This window comes from Eurosta solidaginis, chromosome 4 (genome assembly GCF_040869045.1).
Source record: "Eurosta solidaginis isolate ZX-2024a chromosome 4, ASM4086904v1, whole genome shotgun sequence".
Taxonomy (NCBI): Eukaryota; Metazoa; Arthropoda; class Insecta; order Diptera; family Tephritidae; genus Eurosta; species Eurosta solidaginis.
The window spans coordinates 244,867,646-244,893,700 of NC_090322.1; the positions used below are offsets into that span (position 1 = coordinate 244,867,646).

At 33.4% G+C, this 26,055-nt stretch overlaps 1 protein-coding gene across 1 annotated transcript; it reads right to left on the reverse strand.

Moving 5' to 3' along the window:
- Positions 1 to 469: 469 nt before the first annotated feature.
- On the reverse strand, positions 470 to 22,578 carry LOC137251198 (chymotrypsin-2). The gene is made up of 4 exons (XM_067785376.1): positions 22,323 to 22,578; positions 8,682 to 8,886; positions 8,226 to 8,532; positions 470 to 1,165 (listed from the first exon to the last, which is right to left on the reverse strand). Exons 1-4 carry the CDS (start codon positions 22,396 to 22,398, stop codon positions 782 to 784), a joined length of 972 nt encoding a protein of 323 aa, XP_067641477.1. The 5' UTR covers positions 22,399 to 22,578; the 3' UTR covers positions 470 to 781.
- Positions 22,579 to 26,055: the final 3,477 nt, after the last annotated feature.

Below are 26,055 nucleotides of genomic sequence, written 5' to 3' on the forward strand. Positions count from 1 at the left end.
GTGATATTTGAGCGGGTTTTGTGACTGTATGACATTTTTCATAATTGATTGGTACTGGAAAAGTGGGTGCACATTCAGCAAAGGCTGCATTCATTTGAATGCTTATTCTGTGTTGAAAATGTTTGTGTTTCATTCAATTACTTCATTCTTTCTTCGAATGAGTTCAAAAGTGCATTCTTTTTTTCCCACTACTGAATGAAGAATGGGTTGACTTTTAAGCCACATTCCTTAACAAGGAATGAAAGAATGAAGAAACAGCATTCTTAAATCAATGATTTAAAATTTCAAATGATTGCACACTTTTACAGCTCTGCTCAGCGCTACTTTTGCTAACAACATCTAGAACAAAAGTCCGAAGTTGTTTCGACCTTTCCATTTGCTACCCACGTGAAAAAAGTTGTATTGTGTAGTTTTTTAAGAGTAGGACACATCAATTTAACGATGACTTTAAATAAAAATAATCAGAGTATTAGAATTCATTTTTAGTTTATTTATTCATACACAAATTTAATATTCGGAACATCAAATATCACAAAATTGTATTTAAAGCAGAAATTCTTTTTTTTTTGGTATAGCTGCATATAGTTTTAACATTGCATTGCAATTCTTTATAATATATTTTTAAAATGGAATGCACTTTTTTAAGAATAAAAAACTTCTTAGCACTACAAAATTCAGCCTTAATTTTTTTTTTTCTTTAAAAATTAAGAAAAAGAGGACACAATTTTAAAACAAAATTGACACTAAAAAGGGCAACCCTTCTTACACAACGTTTATCACTTTAAAGCCAAAATTTATGCCATTTTGTGCGTCTCGCAGTAAAAACTGTGAAAAATAGAAAAGCGAGTGTACCCCATACAGAACTGTTACAATTAGTGCCATCACCAATTTTCTCCAAAATCCATTGAGCATGATGACCGACATCAACGAATGTGACAGCATTAGATTGAGAAGCGGTGCAGTCCAAATTGTGATTAGAGGCTAAAGCTAGCAGAGCATTATTACATACTAAGGGTGCGCCATTATCTTGCTCACAGGCGGCCTCTGTGGCCTGATAACCGAGGCATATCATATCAGGTCCATAGGTTGCGCCGTATTTCTCGAAGCATTGTTGATCACTTAATTGTGTGGCATTTAGGGTCATTAGCTGAGTGTAGGGGATGTGCTGCGGAATAAAAGGAAAAATCTGTTAGTTCGAGTTGGTGACTTAATTGATAGAAAAACGTGCGGTTATGTTGGTGACTAAATTATTTTGATAAAATATTTAATTCATTATTTTAATAGTACAATCAGAAAAAAAAACTAACCTAAAATTAGTAAAACGTTTCAAATAAAATAAATAATATAAATTGGGGAAACTTTCAAATTAATGAGTCAGAATTTCTTATTTTTCTAAAAAGCTTTTCATTGATTTGAGGGAAAATTTCTCTTAAATTTTTTGAATCAAGAGTATGTATTTGATTGAATATTTGCATGTACCAGTTAGCGCAGTGAATGAGAGCACTCGGTTGTAAAGGTGAGCGCCTTTAGTTTAGTTTGGTTTAGTTTAGTTTAGTTTAATTTAATTTAGTTTATTATACCTTTCATGAAAATGAAATGGTATATTAATTTCGTCACGAAACCGAAAATTGTAAGTCCTTAAAGGAAAATAGATAGACCCACCATTAAGTATACCGAAATAATCAGGTTGAAGAGCTGAGTTGTTTTAGCCATGTCCGTCTGTCCGTCTGTCTGTTTGTATGCAAACTAGTCCCTCAATTTTTGAGATATCGTGATAAAATTTGGTGAGCAGGTGTATTTGGGTGTCCGATTAGACATTTGTCGGAACCGACCGGATCGGACCACTATAGCATATATCCTCCATACAACCGATTTTTCAGAAAAAGAGGATTTTTGTAATATCTTACCCAATTTAACAGATTGAAGCTTCAAACTTCACCATATACTTTCGTATATTGAACATATTGTTGCCTGAAAAAATTTATGAGATCGGTCGTATATATAGTATATATCCCCCACAACCGATTGTTCAGATAAGGAACTTTTCGTAATTACTGCCCTATTTTAAGAGCTAGAGGCTTCAAATTTCAGCGAATGCTTACGTATATAGCATATATTGTTGTCTGAAGAAATCATAAAGATCGGTGGTATATATAGTATATATATGGTGGTATATATAGTATATATATATATATTTTCGCAAATTTTAGCCCCATTTTAACAGCTAGAAGCTTCAAATTTCACCGAATATTTACTTATATAGCATATATTGTTGTCTGAAAAAATCATAGAGATCGGTTGTATATATAGTATATATCTCATACAACCGATTGTTCAGATAAGAAACTTTTCGCAATTTCTACCTCATTTTAACAGCTATAAGCTTCAAATTTCACCGATTGCTTACGTATATAGCATATATTGTTGTCTGAAAAAATCATAGAGATCGGTTGTATATATAGTATATATCTCATACAACCGATTGTTCAGATAAGAAACTTTTCGCAATTTCTACCCCATTTTAACAGCTATAAGCTTCAAATTTCACTGATTGCTTACGTATATAGCATATATTGTTGTCTGAAAAAATCATAGAGATCGGTTCTATATATAGTATATATCTCATACAACCGATTGTTCAGATAAGAAACTTTTCGCAATTTCTACCCCATTTTAACAGCTAGAAGCTTCAAATTTCACCAACTGCTTACGTGTATAGCATATATTGATGTCTGAAAAAATCATTGAGATCGGTGATATACATAGTATATATCTCATACAACCGATTGTTCAGATAAGAAACTTTGCGCAATTTCTGCCCCGTTTTAACAGTTAGAAGCTTCAAATTTCACAAAATGCTTTCGTATATAGCATATATTGTTGTCTGAAAAAATCATAGAGATCGGTGGTATATGTATATATTATATACTTCATATAAACTGTCATATTGACCCCTTTTTACGGCTAGAAGCTTCAAGATTCATCAAATTTCATCAAATAGTTACGTTTACGTCATATATTTTTGAAATACGTGATTCGTAGCCATAGTTTTTACATGCAGACCACAAAAAACGTGAAGCTTTGCATCCTCACACAGATTACCTACCTATTTTTATACCTTTCATGAAAATGAAATGGTATATTAATTTCGTCACGAAACCGAAAATTGTAAGTCCTTAAAGGAAAATAGATAGACCCACCATTAAGTATACCGAAATAATCAGGTTGAAGAGCTGAGTTGTTTTAGCCATGTCCGTCTGTCCGTCTGTCCGTCTGTCTGTTTGTATGCAAACTAGTCCCTCAATTTTTGAGATATCGTGATAAAATTTGGTGAGCAGGTGTATTTGGGTGTCCGATTAGACATTTGTCGGAACCGACCGGATCGGACCACTATAGCATATATCCTCCATACAACCGATTTTTCAGAAAAAGAGGATTTTTGTAATATCTTACCCAATTTAACAGATTGAAGCTTCAAACTTCACCATATACTTTCGTATATTGAACATATTGTTGCCTGAAAAAATTTATGAGATCGGTCGTATATATAGTATATATCCCCCACAACCGATTGTTCAGATAAGGAACTTTTCGTAATTACTGCCCTATTTTAAGAGCTAGAGGCTTCAAATTTCAGCGAATGCTTACGTATATAGCATATATTGTTGTCTGAAAAAATCATAAAGATCGGTGGTATATATAGTATATATATGGTGGTATATATAGTATATATATATATATTTTCGCAAATTGTAGCCCCATTTTAACAGCTAGAAGCTTCAAATTTCACCGAATATTTACTTATATAGCATATATTGTTGTCTGAAAAAATCATAGAGATCGGTTGTATATATAGTATATATCTCATACAACCGATTGTTCAGATAAGAAACTTTTCGCAATTTCTACCTCATTTTAACAGCTATAAGCTTCAAATTTCACCGATTGCTTACGTATATAGCATATATTGTTGTCTGAAAAAATCATAGAGATCGGTTGTATATATAGTATATATCTCATACAACCGATTGTTCAGATAAGAAACTTTTCGCAATTTCTACCCCATTTTAACAGCTATAAGCTTCAAATTTCACTGATTGCTTACGTATATAGCATATATTGTTGTCTGAAAAAATCATAGAGATCGGTTCTATATATAGTATATATCTCATACAACCGATTGTTCAGATAAGAAACTTTTCGCAATTTCTACCCCATTTTAACAGCTAGAAGCTTCAAATTTCACCAACTGCTTACGTGTATAGCATATATTGATGTCTGAAAAAATCATTGAGATCGGGGATATACATAGTATATATCTCATACAACCGATTGTTCAGATAAGAAACTTTGCGCAATTTATGCCCCGTTTTAACAGTTAGAAGCTTCAAATTTCACAAAATGCTTTCGTATATAGCATATATTGTTGTCTGAAAAAATCATAGAGATCGGTGGTATATGTATATATTATATACTTCATATAAACTGTCATATTGACCCCTTTTTTACGGCTAGAAGCTTCAAGATTCATCAAATTTCATCAAATAGTTACGTTTACGTCATATATTTTTGAAATACGTGATTCGTAGCCATAGTTTTTACATGCAGACCACAAAAAACGTGCAGCTTTGCATCCTCACACAGATTACCTACCTATTTTTTATTTTATATTTATCTTAAAAATCGTTTAGATATGTTCAAATTTCACCAAATGCTTACGTGTATAGCATATATTGTTGTCTGAGAAAATCATAGATACCGGTGGTATATATAGTATATATCCCATACAACCGATTGTTCAGATAAGAAACTTTGCGCAATTTCTTCCCCATTTTAACAGTTATAAGCTTCAAATTTCACCGATTGCTTACGTATATAGTATGTATTGTTGTGTCAAAAAATCATAGAGATCGGAGATATATATAATATATATATGATGGTATATATAGTATATATATATAGTATATATATATTTTTTTTTACGATTTCGGCCCCATTTTAACAGCTAGAAGCTTCAAATTTCACCAACTGCTTACGTGTATAGCATATATTGATGTCTGAAAAAATCATTGAGATCGGTGGTACACATAGTATATATCTCATACAACCGATTGTTCAGATAAGAAACTTTGCGCAATTTCTGCCCCATTTTAACAGTTAGAAGCTTCAAATTTCACAAAATGCTTACGTATATAGCATATATTGTTTTCTAAAAAAATCATAGAGATCGGTCGTATATATATTATATACTTCATATAAACTGTCATTTTGACCCCTTTTTTACGGCTAGAATCTTCAAAATTCATCAAATAGTTACGTTTTCGTCATATATTTTTGAAATACGTGATTCGTAGTCATAGTTTTTACACGCAGACCACAAAAAACCTGAAACTTTGCATCCTCACACAAAGTACCTACCCGTTTTTTATTTTATATTTATCTTAAAAATCGTTAAGGTATGTAGATCTGTTCACTATATATTTCTTATCTTATACATCCGATTATTCGGAGATTACGAACGGGATAAGATTATTGTTCAGCCCCATTCATGAAAGGTATGAAGTCTTCGGCACAGCCGAAGACAGTCCCGTTCTTACTTGTTTTAGTTTAGTTTAGTTTATTTTAGTTTAGTTTAGTTTAGTTTAGTTTATTTTAGTTTAGTTTATTTTAGTTTAGTTTAGTTTAACTTAGTTTAGATTAGTTTGGTTTAGCTTAATTTTATGCAGCTAAGTTTAGTTTAGTGTATGGTTTAATTTAGTTTATTTTGTTTTAGTATTACTTATTTTCTACTGGCTCTTTTTTTCTTGTGGTTTTGTTGTGTCATGTTTTGTGTTAAATATCTTTCATATTTTAAATCTTGAGTTAAGATTCTTTTTTATATTTAAGTTTAAAATATCGGAACGCACTCGCTTTCTATTCTTTCTTAACCCGAAGGGGTGTTTCGAATTGCTTGAAAAATTCAGGCGAGACTCTTAGATAACGAAAGCCGTCCAACTTTTGTGACGAGATAACTTACATCAGAATATGTACTTTAAACAAGTAATGGTGCCTAAGTTCGGGTGCAACCGAACATAATATACTCAGCGTTAGCTTCAATTGTACATTTCATTTCAGATAAATTACTTTTCTACATAACACGTGGCACAAAAAAATATCTCCCCATTTCCTCTTACAATAAAACTTGATAACTGAAATATTATTGATTCAAAACTATTTTTTGCTAAGTTATAGCTTATTATTCTAGTCTACGACCCTTTTAAACTTGTTTTATATATATGTTGCCGTGGTCTTTAACCGATCCCGTCCATTTTTACTAGAAATATATTCTACTATAGGTAAAATTTATGTACCCAATTTTATTACGAACCGTTCATTTTTCTTCAAGTTATGGCTCCCGAAACATAGAATATTGCTTAGTCATAAAAGGTGCGGGCCACAACCATTTTCAAAAATTTTTGTGTCTTCCAATTTAATGTTATAATTCAATTTAGGAAGTAAAATTCTATTGATACAAAGCTCTAAGATATAGCTTATTATTTTCATCTACGACCCTTTTAAAAATCTTTTATATAAAAGTGGGCGTGGTCTTCAACCCATCTCGTCCAATTTTTCTAGAAATATTTCCAGCTATAGGTAAAATTTATGTACCCAATTTTATTACGATCCGTTCATTTTTCTTCGAGTTATGGCTCCCGAAACAGAAAATTGCTTAGTCATAAAAGGGGCAGTGCCACACCCATTTTTTAAATTTAAAGTTTTTCCTATTTACTGTTATAAATACACTTCGGAAATGAAACGCCATTGATATAAAGCTCTTTTTTGCAAAGATATAGCTTATTTTATCCGCCCACGACCCTTATAAATATCTTTTATATAAAAATGGGCGTGGTCCTTAACTGATTTCGTTGATTTTTCTTCAAGGCATTCCTTATAGTAAAGGCAACCTCTCTGCCGAATGTCGTTACGATAGGTTTAACGGTTTTTGATTTATGATTAATAATATTTGTAAAATTGATTTTATCACAAGTGAATGGTGCCACGCCCATTTTAATTATTTTTTTTTTTTAATTTTTATCAAGAGTCTCAATATCAGCCCACACGTCAAATTTCAACATTCTAGGTGTATTATTTACTTAATTATCAGGTTTTTTGTGTTTTCCAAAATGTTATATATATAAAAAGTGGGCGTGGTTATCATCCGATTTCGTTCATTTTCAACACCAATCTATTCTGGGTCTATATAAGCTCATGTAGTGAAGATATCTCAATATTTACTCAAGTTATCGTGTTAACGGGCATGGCTCAATCAAATTTTTTTTCGATAGTGATGATTTTGATATATGGAAGTCTATATCTATCTTGATTCCTTTATACCTGTACAACCAACCGTTATCCAATCAAAGTTAATATACTCTGAGTATAAAAAATTGCCTAAATATAGATAACTTTTAAGCAAAAAAATCCTCTGTCACAGTAGGTACCGTGCGGAATCGGCAGAAACCTTTATTACCGCCAGAGTTATATCGCGGCAAATATCATATTAGTTAGTTCTTAGCTCTGTCTTTTTAAACCTTAGTTTTTAATTGTTCTAATTAGTATCAAGTTTTCTCTCTCTTTTGGTTAAGTTTCAGTTTATGATTTTTTGGGAGTTTTTTTTATTTTAAGCTTTTTTGGGTCAAAGTTTTAGTACTTTCTAGTTTTTAATGTTCTCTTACTATTTGCTTTGATATTGATAAACAATTTTTTTTTTTTTTAATTTTTTAATTCATTATTTTATTAATTGTACGATTGGGCTTTAAATTTTTAGTTTGTGGAGTTAAAGCCAAATTAAACTTCCTTAACCATACCCATATCCATAACCATCTCAATGTGATCGATTAATGGTGCCTTAACCTAAAAATCGTGAAAATTTCATAAAAATTATGAAAGCGCAAAAAATTACAAAGATATTCCACAAAAAATAAGTATCTTAGTCATAACGTATCCAAAACAATGAAGAAAATCTAAAAAAAGTTATTAACTTCACCAACTCAAATATTTTTAGGTTATGGATATGGCGAGAAACCAAAAACCAATTGATTGGCTATGGCGTTAGTGTTATGGTATGGCACCATTAATCGATTACATTCCTTTCCATAAGGTAGGTTCGATCAGCTGATTTATCTGGTTATGGCTTTATGGTTATAAGTCACCATTAATTCGCCCTTTAAGCATTTTTTCTTTACCTCCTCAGTAGCCAGCCAGCTGGTCACTTCAAAGCTACCTTGCTTCATTGCATCTCCTAACATTTTGGCGCTGCGTATTTTCGTTAGACTCAAAGTAATCGGTTTAACCGTGGGATGTGCGTGCGGAACATCTCGTTCCAACATTATAATAGCGATATTATCACGTAATGTTTGTGCATTAAACGTTTTCGGTTGATGTACATGCGTCACACCATAGACGAGCGTATTCGCATTACGTTGATAACGATTCAAAGTACCCATAACTATTTTCAATTCAGCAGGGTGACGCGTTGTCTGGGTCTGGTAGCTGCACGAAAACCATAACAAATAAATATTAATAGGTATATATGTATATGGTAGATAAATAATGCAATGATTTATAAAGTAATAAATTATTAAATAAAATATTGCTAGCTATTTATATACCTAAAGCATGCGATTACCACATGAACTTACTTGTGCACGCATTGACCGACGGTAAGTACTATAGATGGCGCTATCAATGCCCCACCACAAATATGTCCCTCACCAAAAATGTAATCTTCCATGGCCAAACGTATGGACGCCTGATGTCGGGCATGTTCAATTGCTGTCTCACTGCCATTTATGGTGCTGGGATAATGATCGAATGGATGTTCGGCGGCGTTGGATGGTGTGAAGCCTGTAATAAAGATAGGGCGATAATGATTTAAAAAGAAATTAATACAATGGACAGGTTCCTTAACATAATAAAATAAGAAATAATGATGTGTATACTTTGGAAAATCTGTGAATATATATAAATAATATACTATTTGCGTGAAAAGTTGCAAGTGCTCTGCTGAATTATAACTATGTTTAACGTAAACAGCTGGGTATATAATATGTGGCTTCAGTTTAACTCTAACTTCCTTACTTTTTTTTAGCATATTTGATTTTCCAGCTCATTAAGTTTATGACTGATATATTGCAATGTTTCCAAACCTGTCAAACTTACAACAGTTGCTAATCCCTTAGCACATATGGTCTAATTTTCTAATATTTAGAGCTGAAATCAGAGATCGCAAATAACAATGTCCGAAATCGATATTTTCAATTAAAACAGCTTTTTGGTTAAGCGCCAAATACACGACACGAACATTCCGCAATCTTGTTCGCAGCTTTGGCCATACACCATACGAACTTTTGGCCGAACATTAGAAATTTTTTATTTTCCATTTTACTTTTCCGCGCGCGTCTGTTCCGTTCAGAAATTACTACGATTATGAGCTATTTCGCCATACACGCACGAACAGTTCGCGCAAATGTTCGCCAAAAATTAAAATATTTTGATTTTTGACGAACATTTGCGCGAACTGGCAAACACCACCATACACGACAGAAAAGCTCGCAGAAACATGACATAACGGGAATGTTCGCTGAAATGTTCGTGTCGTGTATTTGGCGCTTTATTCATTTAGGATGAGTTATCGTTTGTTATTCATTCGTTGTTTGTGAAGTATGTATGTTAGACTGGGTCGATTTATTAACTGATATCGCACCATCGATTTTTCGATAAGATTTGGGCTCAGGAACAAAGTTCCACTACGCATACCCAAAAAAATTTTTTTCGAGCCTGCGAAAAGAAAATGGCGAAAGGGTGAATTTTTCGACCAAAACACTCCCCAAAACCCAAAAAACATTTTTTTTCCAAAAAACTGTTATCGCCAACGTTTTTACAACAATTTTCGGAAAAAAAAAAATCAATCCATTCAGGAGTTTACCCATAAATATAATGCCTAGCATTTCTCTACGACTTGCAAGAGTTGGAAGATTGATAAGCTTCAACCGACTAGTATAAGGTGGAAGATTATACGCAGAGTCCCACTGAAAATTCCTTAAGAGAAAAGTAGAAATTGCTTTTGTATTGATTCAAGTCTATCTGCATGAACTCGATATTGTGGATCCCAGACTATTGATCCGTATTCTAGTATCGGTCTAACTAAAGTGATGAAAGGAGCTTTAGTTACATAAGGGTCACTAAATTCTTTGGACCACCGTTTCACGAATGAAAGAACACCTCTAGCCTTATTGACAGTAGCATTAATATGAAGGTTGAAACTAAGTTTAGCATCTATCGTGACTCCCAAGTCCACAAAATAGTTTACTGATAGAAGACAAAAATTATTAATTACGTAAGAGGCTGCTGGCAAAGATCTTCGAGAGAGGCACATGAATTTGCATTTAATGAGGTTCAGCGGCATTGAATTTACGTTGCACCAAGTAACTAGGCAGTTTAAATCCCCTTGAAGCAAGGGACGTTCTTCGATAGACGCATAAGACCTAAAAAGTTTTACATCATCAGCATATATTAAGATTTTGGAATATTTTATAGTGGTACAGATATCATTAATAAATAGCAAGAACAGAATTGGACCAAGGTGACTGCCTTGTGGGACGCCAGAGGGAACATCGACATTTGAAAATGTGTATTTAAAAATAAATTTTTGCGTTCGACCGGAGAGATACGACGAGATCCACTGGGTGAGGCCAGGATGGAAGCCAAGCCGATCCAGATTGTAGATAAGTAAGGAGTGGAATACTTTGTCAAATGCTTTACTGAAATCAGTATAAACAACATCGGTGTGAAGATTTTCTCTAAATCCATTAGAAACATGAGTTGTCAATTAAAATAGATTAGTAATGGTAGATTTGCCTTTACAGAATCCGTGTTGCGGTTCTGCAATCAAAGAAGAAATGGAAAATGTTAGCTGATTGGTAACGATAGCTTCAAACAACTTTGGGATACCGACAACTTTGCTATTCCTTGATAGTTCTCTACACACGACCCACTACCACTTTTGTGAAGGGATATGAGAAAAGATTCCTTCCAAGCAGAAGGAAAGACTCCACGTTTTAGGGGCATATTAAATAAATCAGTTAGGGGCTGATAAATGTGTTCAGCGAATTTTTTAAGAAAACAAGTGGAAATTAAATCAGGTGGAATATTAATTGTGTTAAGTGAGTTAAATTGAAATGAATATTCATTTGAAAAAGTATTAAATTCAGTAGAATAGTTGGACTTGAAAAATTGTGCAAAGAAGTTAGCAATATCTTGATCATCGCTAGACAAATCATCCTGGTATTTTAAAGTAGAGGGAAACCCTTTAACCCTACGTTTAGAGTTCAAGAAATCACAGAAGGCTTTCGGATTACAAGTTATTTCCCCGTTCATCTTACAGATGTACGTATTATAGCACTTTTCGTTTAAATCAAAATATTTATGACGCAAAATAGAGTACTGCAAGTAATCGGAGTGAAAGCCCGACCTTTTGAATAATTTGAAGAAGCGCGATTTTCTGTTTTTTAAAGACCTCAGCTCTTTAGTGAACCATATTTGGACTGGTTCGGTAGACACACGTTTTCGCTTAGGTACGTGTTTTCCCAAAATACCGTAAATGGTGGTATAAAAGTCAGAAACATTTTTGTCAATATCGACACCATATTTCGGCCAAGCTACTGTATATAAAGTTTGATTAAGTTTACTAAAATTAGTCTTCGCGAATTCGAATCTGAAACTAGAGTCGTATTTAGTAGCAATGCTACTCGGAGAGATCCATATATACCGAAGGATCAGAAGATTTATGATATTTGATCTAAGCTGAATTGCTTGCCAATACAACCTACATCCTGATGAATGGATACATTCCAATTCAATTGAAATTTTTTGGTAATGCATATCCAATTATTTTCATAACCTTAACTTTGTTGGAGATAGCGGTGGAAGGGATAAGTGCTTGCCCAACATACTAAAGGTCCCAAGTCCATACACTGAAGAAAGAGAAATGAGATTGCCTCTCAGCAGTGGCTTAGAAAACCCTAAAATGTGCTTTTAGATGCAGATTAAGCAATCTGAGGGACTTCTTTTAACTAGTTTATGTGTATTGAAACATGTACCATTCTTATTATTTTTACTTCCTTTATATCAGTTTTGTTTGATGTTTATCCGCCAATTTCCATACAAAGTTGGAGAACTTTCCAATCTAGTTTTGAGTAACTTCCCGGAAAGCTAGAGCCTGGAAATTCGGAACAGACATTGGGACCCCACGACAATTTAACATGAGGGAAAAAAAATTTGCTGGGTAAACGCAGGGATCGTGAAAATTTAAAAACGTATGAGCTTGGAAATTTTGCTTTCGCGTTTTAGGGAACCCAGCGACTGAAACTTTGGGCATAGCTTCGAGCTTTATTACGTTGTGATATAAAGGTCAAGTTTTCTAAATGGGACAGGGATCGAGATAATCAGAGATATTTAGAAAGTCCATTTACAACATGTGGAAACTTGCGACTGCTATTTGAGTAACTTTCCGTAGAGATACATAGATTCTTGATACTAAGATCATACTTCAAAACCAGAAATTTTTCACTAGGTAATCCGGGGACCATGAAAATTAAAAAAAAATAAGGTTTGAACTTGGAAATTTTGCTATAGAGTTTTAAGGAACTTCCCGATTACCCAGAGACCTGAAGCGTGGAAGGAAATTTCGGGCCTTATTAGGTTGTAATATTTAGGATAAAATAGTTTTCTTTCTTTCTTTTCTTGTTAGGTATCGAGATATTCAGCCCAATTCTAAACAAAAATTCCGTGCGAGTTTTTTCCCTTCTCCCATTCCTCGTATTCTAAATAAAAATTCCTTGAGAGTTTTTTCACTTCTCCCTTTCCTCCTATTCTGAACAATGTTCGAAAAAGAGGAAACCGGTTATGGGAGAAAAGTAGGTATTATGAATGTGAAGGAGAGCGAGATTTCTTTGCCATATCATAGGAGTTTTTTCACTAGTTAAATTAAAGGGAATGCATCAAAATAATTTAAGGAAATTCGTTCTTTTAAGAAAGAACACTTATTTGTACAAATTTGTGCTAAAATATGTATTTACATTCTACCACAATATTCTCACTGTTAATACAACAACCACAGCAACCACAATATTCTTTATTTTAAGTCGAAAAGTATATCATAAGCAACGGAAGAGCTCTTTGTATATTTGATGCAGCCATCCAGAAATTGCGCAAGGACTTTTTAAGAAGGCTTAATTAGATTTTGGCATATGGTGAAAGGCGAACTCAACTCGACGTGGCCGCCAGAAAATTGCTTTGCAGAATGAAAGCAGGTAACTCCGCCGGATTTGTGTTAATCCGCCGTCTTCTTCTTATGATCCTCTGTTGATGTTGCTGTGGCACCAATTCATTACTCATTTCAGTGTATACCACATGAAATGCAATAATGTGCATTGTTTATACCTTATTTCTTAATTTCAAACAAATTCGCAACAATAATTAAACTTTTCAATTTTTTAAACAAAATAAGAAATGCGCAACGAAATTTCAATTGACAAAACAGCTGACTTCGAAAATTCGAAATTCCAATTCCCCAATTTTTCTACTCCCTAGGAGAAAAGAATTGGAGGAATTTTTCCGCGGGAATAAAAAAATCCGCGAGAACAAAATTCCGCGAGAATATTTAGAATTGGTCTGATTAAGAGGTATTAAAAAGTTCATTTAGGCTTGTGGATTCTTGCGATATATCTTTAATTAAGTACTTATTGAGATAGAAACATGAAACCTTACGCATAGTTCACCTTGACAATGCAACAAAAGGAGAAAACAAAACGAAAATAAAAAAATTTTAATAAATGTTAAAATGTCTCTTTAACCCTATAAAGATATAAAAAAACATTTTATTTTATTTTTTTTTTTTTCTCATTTATTTGATATATATTCACTTGTTTTAAATGTTTTTTAAAGAAAAATATTGTTTTTTTAATATATTAAAAATTAAGTTTGACTTGTCTTGGACTTGTCCTTACAAAAATCAGTTTTTTCGAAGGACCTCAGTTTATAGCAAAAAAATTAAAATAAAATACATATTTTTGTACTTCAATTGAATGAATCAACTGTTTAAAACTATACTTAAAAAAATATTAGCTAAAATTACCATTTTCCGCAAAAATTACATATAAAATTAGTCATGTCACGTAAAAGATAACGATACGTCTCTTAGACGTATTTTTAAAAAAACAATCGTATATATTTCAGCAAACAAAAAAGTTACTACTGAAAAACACCCCCACTGACAAGCTGGTAATGGTAGCTGAGAAAAGTGAGAATGTTCTCTCTTTACGATTGTGGGAGACTGAGAGCAAAATTAAAACGACGTACGTCTCACAGACGTACGTTATCTCACTAGGGTTAAACAAAGACATAATCTTGCTGAACTTTGACATTCAAATTTTAATAAAACCACTGTAAAAATGTTTATGAGTGACCTAAGTACGTCCCTTTTATATAAAGAAAGTACTTAAAAAAATTTTATCTTCTTTTTACTTCCTTTATATTAGGTCGGTTGAATGTTTGTTCGCTTTTCATACAAATCTTACAATCGATTTTTAAGTAACTTCTCATTGAGCTACAAACGTGAAACTTTACACCAGGGATGCACTTTAACGTTAAGCTAATCGTTTATCAAAAAATGTCAACAGTTTCCGTTGAAACACTTCGAAATATTATCGATAAAGAAATTATCAAGATAAATTGTATCTCGTTTTTAACCGAAGCGAAAAGCTTTCGTTAACGTTAAAAACGTTAACAAAAACGTGATACTTTATGTTTGAATTGTGCTGGCAATGCTATAGCCATGGTGAAGCCGTAAGGTGGTAACAGCGAGAGGACATACACACAAACACCATGTAATTTGTTTCTGTAATTCGTTGGTGGTAATGTCAAAAATACTCTGAGAAATGTTCGTACTGTCAAAATTCGTGAGAAAAGTTGCAATCAGCTTGGCTAATGCTTTCACCTTTAATGACTCCGCCATCAATCAGCTTTGCCAGCATAGTTTGAAATTAATAATCAACATAAACGATTTGATTTCGTTTTGATATGGCAGAAAACGAAACAAAATCATCTCGTTAATTTGACGTTCTTAACGTTAATAAACGAAACGAAATGACTTTGTTTTGTTTATTAACGTTGATTATCGTAACGAAATGATATCGGTTCGTTGGTTAAGCATGCCTGCTTTACACATCGGTTAGAACACCGAGACAATGCAACAAAAGGAAAAAAATCCGTTAGGTGGCGCACGGATCGAAATAATTAGATAAGAATTTGAAAATTTTCAAACCAGCTTTTAAGTAACTTCTCGATGAGCTAGAGACTTGAAATTTCAAACTTAATTCAGAGGTCGATGGCAGCCGATGACACGATACAAAAAGATTCGCTAGGGGCGCACGGACTGAGATATTTAGAAAAATCAAACAGAACGGAGGGAATTTTGGGATTGATTTTTATGCAAGTTCTCATTGAGCTACAACTGTAAAACTTCACAGATATGATAAGACGCCGATAAAATTTAAGAAAAGGAGAAAAAAATTCCATTAGGTGACGCACGGATCGAAAAATTTGGAAATTTGGTGTTTTGAGACCGATTTTAAAGTAGCTTCTCATTGAGCTACAAACATGAAACCTCAGAGACAGGTTAAGACACCGTGACAAAGGAACAAAGGGAGAAAAAAATTCCGTTAGGTAGGGCACGGATCGAAAAAAATTGAAAGTAATTTGGAAATTTTAAACCGGGATTTAAGTAACTTCTCGATGAGCTAGAAGCTAAAAATATAGAGCTTAATTCAGAGGTCGATGACAGCCGATGCCACAATACAAAAAGTTTTGCCAGGGGGCGAACGGACTGAGATATTTAGAAAAATCAAACGGAGCGGAGGGAATTTTGGGATTGAATTTTATGTTATTTCTCATTGAGCTACAAGCGTAAAACTTAATAGATAGGTTAAGACACCGAGAAAATGTAAGAAAGAGAAAATAAAAATAAAATAAAAAATTTTAAGCACTTCCTTTATATAAATGGACAAAAATCAGCGAGAAATTTCTCCTTATATAAAGGCATATTCTTGCTAAACTTTGATATTTAAATTTTGACATAGAAATTGCAAAAATATTTATGAGAAGTAAAAATATAAAGGTGGAGCGCAATTGATTGATTAATATACCCTTTCCTACCAACTTTCCCATTCAAGTAATGTGCGCTCCGCTTTTATATTTTTACTTCTAATAAATATTTTTGCAATTTCCATGTCCAAATTTAAAAATCAAAGTTTAGCAAGAATATGCCTTTATATAAGGAAACATTTTTCCCTAATTTTTGTCCATTTATATAAAGGAAGTGCTTAAAATTTTTTATACTCAGAGTGCCATGTCCCTCCGTCCATCCGTCCGTCTGTTCGTTAACACGATAACTTGAGTAAATATTAAGATATCTTCACCAAATTTGGTACACGTGCTTATCTGGACCCAGAATAGATTGGTATTAAAAATGAGCGAAATCGGATGATAGCCACGCCCACTTTTTATATATATATAACATTTTGGAAAACACAAAAAACCTGATTATTTAGTAAATAATACACCTAGAATGTTGAAATTTGACGTGTGGACTGATATTGACTCTTGATAAAAATTTGAAAAAAACTTTTAAAATGGACGTGGCACCGCCCACTTGTGATAAAATCAATTTTTCAAATATAATTAATCATAAATCAAAAACCGTTTAACCTATCGTAATGAATTTTATTCGGCAGAGAGGTTGCCTTTACTATAGGGAATGCATTAGAGAAAAACTAACGAAATCGGTTAAGGACCACGCCCACTTTTATACAAAAGATTTTTAAAAGGGTGGTGGACGAATAAATAAAGCTATATCTTTGCAAAAAAGAACTTTATATTAACGGTATTTCATTTCCCAAGTGTATTTATAACAATAAATAGGAAAAACTTCAAATTTAAAAAAATGGGCGTGGCACCACCCCTTTTATGACTAAGCAATTTTCTATGTTTCGGAGGCCATAACTCGAAGAAAAATTAACGGATCGTAATAAAATTGGGTACACAGATTTCACCTATAGCAGGAAATATTTCTAGAAAAATTGGACGAGATCGGTTAAAGACCACGCCCACTTTTATATAAAAGATTTTTAAAAGGGTCGTAGACGAAAATAATAAGTTATATCTTAGCGAAAAAGAACTTTGTGTCAATAGAATTTTACTTTTTAAATTGAATTATAACATTAAATTGGAAAACACTAAAATTTTTGAAAATGGTGTGGCACCGCCCATTTTACGACTAAGCCTTTATCTATGTTTCGGGAGCCATAACTCGAAGAAAAATTAACGGATCGTAATAAAATTGTGTACACAAATTCTCCCTATAGTAGAAAATATTTCTAGTAAAAATGGACAGGATCGGTTAAAGACCACGGCAACTTAGATATAAATCCCCCAGCGGGGTCAGAATATACCCACGGTAGGTATGCCTGTCGTAAGAGGCGACTAAAATACCAGATTCAAAGGGCTGTGTAGCGCAACCCTTCAGGTTGCCAGCGCAATATATAGCTTCTACAAACCCAATTGTCAACCTCACCTATCCGCGGCGAATACTGTTTCGGCAAAGGACCATCACATCGCTAACACTCCCCAAAGCCTTCGTGGAGCAACCTTATCGCTACAACAACAACAAGTTAGATATAAAACTAGTTTATAAGGGTCGTAGACTAGAATAATAAGCTATAACTTAGCAAAAAATAGTTTTGAAGCAATGATATTTCACTTATCAAGTTTTATTGTAAGAGGAAATGGGGAGACATTTTTTTTATCGGGCGGTGCCACGTGTTATGTAGAAAATTAATTTATCTTATTTGAAATGTGCAATTGAAGCTCACGCTGAGTATATAATGTTCGGTTACACCCGAACTTAGACACCTTTACTTGTTTATTTTATTATTTATTTTTATTTTTTTTTTTTTGCTATATTAAATTAATGTCCAGTTGGTCTTATTTTTTATTTCATTTCATTATCATTTTAAAAACAGCGTTCGTAAATAGAATAAGGTGAGAAGTCAAACGGTAATGCTCACCACCAGTCACGAGAAATGATGTCTATATATATATATATATATATATGTGTATATGTACTAGTGAATAAGTCCCGAAATATTTTTTACAATATTGGGACTGGAAAAATATTTGAGTATTTTAAAATATCTTACACAAATAAATTTGTATAAGAAGCTTTTAGTTTAAAATAGTCAAATTTTTTGCTTATGGTTTTAAATATAATTTGCATAAAATGAGAGCTTTATTTATATTTCTCGAATTCGAGTTTCAAAATCGCGCTTAATTTGACAACCACAGATTTTACTATCTATGAAATGTGAGGTCGGATGAAGCCATGGCGGTATAGAGATAGCGCGCTGGGCTACAATACTCATGAAAAGCTCTTCTTCAAAAAATTGCATGCAAAAGAAAACGAACTATTGTTTTACGATCGAAATAAAAAATCTTAAAAATTAACTATTATTTTTAAGGCCAAAAGTGAAACTTACAAAACGATTATCAAAAAGCGATTTTTTAATTAAACTTATAACATTTGCGATTCCTGGACATAATTTCTTTGCGACATACTCCCACACAGTAAAGTTTCATGAACTAAAAAACCTTTTATAATAACTGTCGGAACAACGATTTAGATGTGATAAAAGCCAACGAATATTGTGAAAAGCAAATTTAGCATCCGTTGTTGGTTGTCATTACCTATATTTACTTAATTATGTTATGTGTTATAGGTGCCAAAGGGCAAGTGAAATGCTTTTTATTGTTGTTCTAAAAATAAGAAGTAAAGCCACCTATTCATAAGTGCAAAAGTCGTAAAAAGCAATGACAATGAAGTGCCCATAGATATAGTCAATTAAGTACAATAATAATAATAATTTTGGCGCAGTAAAACTATGGGTAGTTCCAGAGCGTTAACCAAAAGCTCTAACGCTTTGGGTGAGTAGAGAACTTTTTCAAGAGCTTTAGTGCATTAGTTTCTTATGCCTCATAGGAATGGGTGCACTTCATGATTGTAACAAGAAAAAATCTCAACAATTTACAGAAATCCCTGCAAGACACCATCCACACAGGCCAAAATACGGGCATAAAAAGTCCCAAAAACTGCCGACAAGACACTATCCAAATATATTTTCTGTACTAATAGCACGTTTAACGAAGGGTGAAATATGAAGCATTTATTTAAAATAAACTCACATAAGGTTTGGATTTTGTCATGTCAAGGTTATAAATGGTCGAGATTTCGTCGTGTCTGGATTATGATTGGTTGGGATTTTGTATGGATTATATTTTTCGAATTTTTAAAGTAGGTATTATGACATACACCCCTGCTAAAAATTTGAGCGGTGCCTCAGATTCGAACTCAGCACATTGAAATACATACATAAGTAGATATGTATATGGGGATGTTCAAACTCGTCATATCGAAAAAATTTGCATCATCCATTTAGAATTTAGAAAATTTCATCATCCATTTAGAAAAAGATTCGTAGTTAATAAAAAAAATTAATAAATATTTTTTTTTAATTATTAATCAAAAATAAATTTTTTTTTTTTCAAATTTTAAAAGGTTGGAATATGGTTTTTAAGATTGAATATATTTTTAAATTTTTGAGAATAGTGACTACAAATTTTAAGCGTAATACTGTTAAATATGTATATATTAACCTGGGTGATTTGTATGGACGAAAGTTAACCGATATCGCGTCATCGATAGGATTTGGGCTCAGGAAAAAAAGTTCCGCTACGCATACCCAGAAAAATAATTTTCGAGCTTGCGAAAAAAATATGGCGATAGGGTAAATTTTTCGACCAAAACACTCCCCAAAACCCAAAAAATATTTTTTTTTCAAAAAACTGTTGTAAAAACGTTGGCGATGACAGTTTTTGAAAAAAAAAAAATATTTTGTGGGTTTGACGCTTTCGCCTGCTCGAAAATTATTTTTTTGGGTTTGCGTAGTGAAACTTTTTTTCTTGACTTGAAACTTTTTTCTCTTTTCTCCTATCGATATATCGATGGCGCGATATCTGTTAATAAATCGACGCAGTCTAGTATATACAATATAATTTTTTTTTTCTTGAAATTTCAAATTAATTTATTACACGACTAAGCTTGAAATTTGTGATGCAGGGAATAGAAACTTTGATAATTTGAAAAAGTTTTAATATATAGAAATTTTTAATTTTTTGTATTTTCGACAGAGTTGTCTCTGACGTTCTCAAATGTTTTTACCCCCAATCGGTGAAAACGAATTTTTTTGAATTAGCGAATTATTAACAATTTTTTTTAGTAACTCAGTGAAAAAAAATTATGTAAAATTTAATAAATTAAGAAGTTACTTGTTTTTCTCAAAATTTGAAAAAGTTGAAACATAGTGTTTAAGACAGTCTGTATTTTCAAATTTTTTATAAAAAATGTTGCAAATACTAACTAAAACTTTTAAGCCTGGTCCCGTTTGTGGACAATGTTAGGATATACTTTTTTTGCTTTAAAATTTCAAATTTATTTTATAACGCAACTACTACAACCGATCGTTCAGATAAGACGATTTTGGTCATTCCTGCCGCAATTTAGAAAGTATAAACGTGAAACTCGGTGATATATATTCTAATATATCATAGAACATATTCTGAAAATATCACTTTGATCGGAACTATATATAATTATATCCCATACAACCGATTGTTCAGATAGAAATATTTTTGGCCATTTCTCCCTTAATTTAGAAAGTATAAACGTGAAACTCGGTGATATATATTTTAATATATCATAGAAGATTTCATGAAAAAATCATTTCGATCGGAGCTATATATAATATATATCCCATACAAACGATCGTTCAGATAAGGGGGTTTTTTGCCATTTTTTATTTTATATTTATCTTAAAAATCGTTTAGGTATGTACATCTGTTCACTATATATTTCTTATCTTATACATCCGAATATTTGAAGATTACGAACAGGATAAGATTATTATTCATCCCCATTAATGAAAGGTATGAAGTCCCGTCATTACTTGTTTTTCATTAAATTTAGTATTTTTGGGAATTGAAAAAAACAAAACAATAACAAAAACAAAAACCATCTGGTTATTTTCACAATCTTTTATTTAACTTTGACATTAAGAAATAAAATTCTAAATAAATTTTTTCCCAAGTTATTACAACAACACTTATTAAAAAACATTTGCAATTTTAAATTTTATATATCTTCCGATTGAGAATTAATAAATTTTTAAGATGTAACTTTGACTTCAATTTAAAAAAAAAATATTTGAATGTATTATTATTTCCATAATTTTGGCAGAAAGTTTAAAAAAAAAAATAAAGTCTAACAATTTTGCCACAAGCTATAAAAAAAAACATTAAACATTTTAAAAATTAAATGTGTACCTTACGATTGGCCGACAAAAAAGAAATAGAACACAAACACAGAAATAAAATAAATGGTAGCATAAGTTGACATGGAATGCCCCATAAACCAATGAAACATATGTGTATTAGCATCAATCCACTCGAAAACTCAGTACCAAACTCTTACTAATTTAATTGTAGCACTTCAACTCTTTTTTCCATTCCGCTTTTCAAAACCTTTGAACTAACTACAGATATTAGTTAAAGCAACACAATTATGAATTAAGGATCGTTTTCACTAACTCCGCTTAAAGCTGGAGACATTGGTGCTTTATCGGCAACCGTATCGGTAACCTTTTAACAGCTGATTCGACCAACCTTATGAGAATCAATGCAATCGATTATTGGTGCCGCTAAGGTCGTAACCGTATCGTAGCCAACCAATTGGGTTTTGGTTTAAGCTGGAGTCATTGGTGCCGTATGTCATATCGCTGTATCCGTATCCCTAACGTAATCAGCTGTTTATCGTTACGACGGTAAACCAAAACCCAATTGGTTGGCTACGATACGGTTACGACCTTAGCGGCACCAATAATCGATTGCCTTGATTCTCATAAGGTTGGTCGAATCAGTTGTTAAAAGGTTACCGATAAAGCACCAATGTCTCCAGCTTTACCGTCGTAACGATAAACAGCTGATTACGTTAGGGATACAGCGATACGACATACGGCACCAATGACTCCGGCTTTAAGGTGATCGGTACTTGGCCTTTAAACACACACAAACACGCGCACACATTGTATTGATTTCCCAAATTTTCGTCAACTTACTTGAATGCATTTCACTGCATAAAAATGTCAAAGTAAAAATTTTGACAAGTTTTTGTAAGCTTTCGGTGCGATGCATTTCGTTTTGTTTCCGGAATTTCAAATTGTTAAGTCACTGAGTTTTAAAATTTTCTGAATTCGCAATTCCTTTTGCCAAACAAACTTCCCACAACCGGTGTTCCACTTTCTTCCGCCGCCGATTTTCGATTGAATTTTTAAAAAATCAAAGCAACAGCAGCAATGAAATGACAACAATTGTACCGATGTTAGCCTGCTTATAGTACGAGCAAACTGTTCTTGGTACATAAATAATTACATATATGTACATTAGGTATGTATGTACATTAGACTGGGTCGAAAAAAAGTTGTAAAAGTCCGCCCTAAATTTGAAGCTTATGTAGGTTGCGTTGAACCGGCTGGTCCATGAGGACCTCACATAGACTGAATGAGTCCGTAGTGTTACCAGAAGTCTGTTTTAAGGACCAAACTGAAAAACACTATCAAAAACCAGGACCTATGTTATAAAATAACTGCGTCCTCTTTAAAAATACTAGAAGCTTCCTAGGACTTAAACCACTTGCTGCTTGTAGATCTGACGGCTGTGTCACTCCTAATAGCTGGAGTCTTAGCCTGGCAAGTGCAGGGCACGCGCACAGAACGTGCTCGATCGTCTCCCCCTCCAAACCGCACTTCTTACATCTGCTATCATTGACCAAGCCTAATTTAAAGGCTTGTGACGCCAGAAGGCATTGTCTAGTCAGAATACCCGTCATGAGTCTACAGTCCTCTCTTTTTAATGATAGAAGCAACTTTGTTAGTCTAAGGCTTATTTAGGAGTTTCGGAAATAATGTTTTTAATTTTTGTAAACTTTTGTATCCACTTCGAAAGCGCTTAAGAAAAAATTTAGTGTTCTTTCTCTTGAGTGAAACAACAGTTACTACCAAGCGGTCTTAAGCAAGCCACAAAAATCACTCAGAAGTGCATCAGAAGATAATTTGTCAAAACTAACGAACACGACTTTAAAGTGCGCTTAATTTAAAGAGAATATACTCAAAAGGCGAAACATGACACCGTTTATATTACTATTAATAAAAAATCTTTAAAAAGACAGCTTTCAAGTTTTCTTGAGAGGTGGATACTACTTTTTATATGGACTTTCCGCTTTCGATGTGGTTATTTGACATTTGAATTTTAGAATCGACACATCGTTCCTTTGATCTGAGAAGCTTTATAAATTTCTTATGTCCTTTTTAACACTGCAGTCTCTTTTAAAAATCGATTTTTCGTAGTTTGAGGATACGAGAAGCCTACAGGCATGCATAGTTTTATATAAAAAATATCTGAGATCTCAAACGAACATTAGAAGCAAATATAGAGTCTCAATTCTCAAATAAAGAAACAGTTTCGGTTGTATTTCCAAGGATCAACAAAATATTTAAAGACCATCTCAGCATAAGTTTCCAATTTGAGAGCGATTATTTGCAACTTTTTCGACCCAGTCTTATGTGCATATGCTTTTATTGGTTTTTTGTTTTTACTTTTACACAGGGCCGCTGCCGCATGGAATATCGTTCTAAGTTTATTCTAATTCCTTTTAAGCGATTATGAGCGTGTTTTTTTTTTCATAAAACGGTTTGACTTTACATTCATTGAATATAGCCACAGTTTTATACCGACTCCAGACGATGATATCGTAACGATTTTACCCAGTAGTGTCAACAAATATTTCAAGGAAAGCTACCGATGCCCCGCTAGTACATTTTCACGCAAAGTCTGAGACTTAAATCACAGCCATACAGAAACCGTTACGTCAAACACGAAGGAGATAAACGCAAGTCGGAGCTAATGTGTTGGTTTTGTAGCGGACATTCGGCGGCACGAACGTGCACGGTTGGTTTTTCCAATATAACATTTATTTGCACCAATAGAAGATGTGCCTGACCTGAGTAAAAAGTCGTTCTACACTGAAAGAAAAAGACTGGTAAAATCAACCGAAATACGGGTCAATTCAACCGAAATTTCTGTCAATTTTTATCTATCGAAACAAGATGTTGAATCAACTGCACACAAATCGTTGATTTTTAATTGACCGTTTTAGTAGTCAAATGAACAAAAAAAGTTGTTGCGAAAGCTTTGTATGAAAGTATGTACATATGTTGCCATATAAATAAATTTCCGAAAAGATCTTAGACCGAACTTCTCCTCCGATTCTCGTCGTGCTCCTTTTTAATTTTTCTTACAAATTGACGGGACGCGACCTACTTGTTTTATGCCGACTCCGACAAGGCATATGAGTTTCCACTGAGAGCATTTCATGGCAGAAATACACTCGCAAGTACTTGCCGAACACTGCCGAGGGGCGAATCCGCTTAGAAAATTTTTCTTCTAATTGAAAAAACTTGTTTCTAAAATTTTGAGGTTGCTTTTCCCGGGGTGTGAACCCAGGGTCTTCGGTGTTTTATGCCGACTCCGACAAGGCATATGAGTTTTCACTGAGAGCTTTTCATGGAGGAAATACACTCGGAGTGCTTGCCAAACACTGCCGAGGGGCGACCCCGCTTGGAAACATTTTCTTCTAATTGAAAAACCCTATTTCTAAAATTTTGATGTTTCTTTGCCCGGGGTGTGAACACAGGGCATTCGGTGTGGTAGGCGGAACACGCTACCATCACACCAATGTGGCCGCCATTTTGCCGAAGAACACTGGCAGAATTTTTAAAAGAAGATTTTGTTCCAATGAAGTAGATTTTTAAAGAACGGATAAATTAGGTAGAATGGGAAAATTTTGGTAAAAAGGCTACACTGTCCTTCGGTATCCCACAGCTCCGGCTACCACACTGAAGTTCCTGGGTTCAAGTCTCGGGCAAAGCAACATCAAAAATTTGAAAAACCTACTTTTAATTAGAAAAAAGTTTTTCTAAACGGCAGTGGTTTCACAACGCTCCGAGTGTATTTCTGTCATGGGAAGTTTCCCAGTAAAAATTTATATGCCTTGCAAATGCCTAAAACATTTTCGTTTCGTCCCGCTAATTTATAGTAAAAAGGGAAAATGAACACGACAGAAACTGGGAGAGAAGGTCGGTCCAAGTCCCCTCGGAGGTAGATCGCGCCAAGAATTGGTTCATTTAAATACTTTATAACCTAGAATGGGCGGTCCATGCGAGCTAGCGCCCTAGTTGCTTAGTATAATCAAAATGATGTTGAACTGACCCTGTTTTTATACCCAGCTGTACTTGTACACAGGGTATTATAACTTTGATTGGATAACGGTTGGTTGTACATGTATAAAGGAATCGAGATAGATGTAGACTTCCATATATCAAAATCATCAGTATCGAAAAAAATTTTTGATTGAGTCATGTCCGTCCGTCCGTCCTTCTGTCCGTTAACACGATAACTTGAGTAAATATTGAGATATTTTCACCAAATTTAGTACACGAGCTTATCTGGACCCAAAATAGAGTGGTGTTGAAAATGAGCGAAATCGGATGATAACCATGCCCACTTTTTATATATATAACATTTTGGAAAATACAAAAAACCTGATTATGTAGTAAATAATACACCTAGAATGTTGAAATTTGACGTGTGGACTGATATTGATAAAAATTTAAAAAAAAAAAACTTTTAATTGGGCGTGGCGCCGCCCACTTGAGATAAAATCAGTTTTACAAATATTATTAATCATAAATTAAAATTCGTTAAACCTATAGTAACAAAATTCGGCAGAGGGGT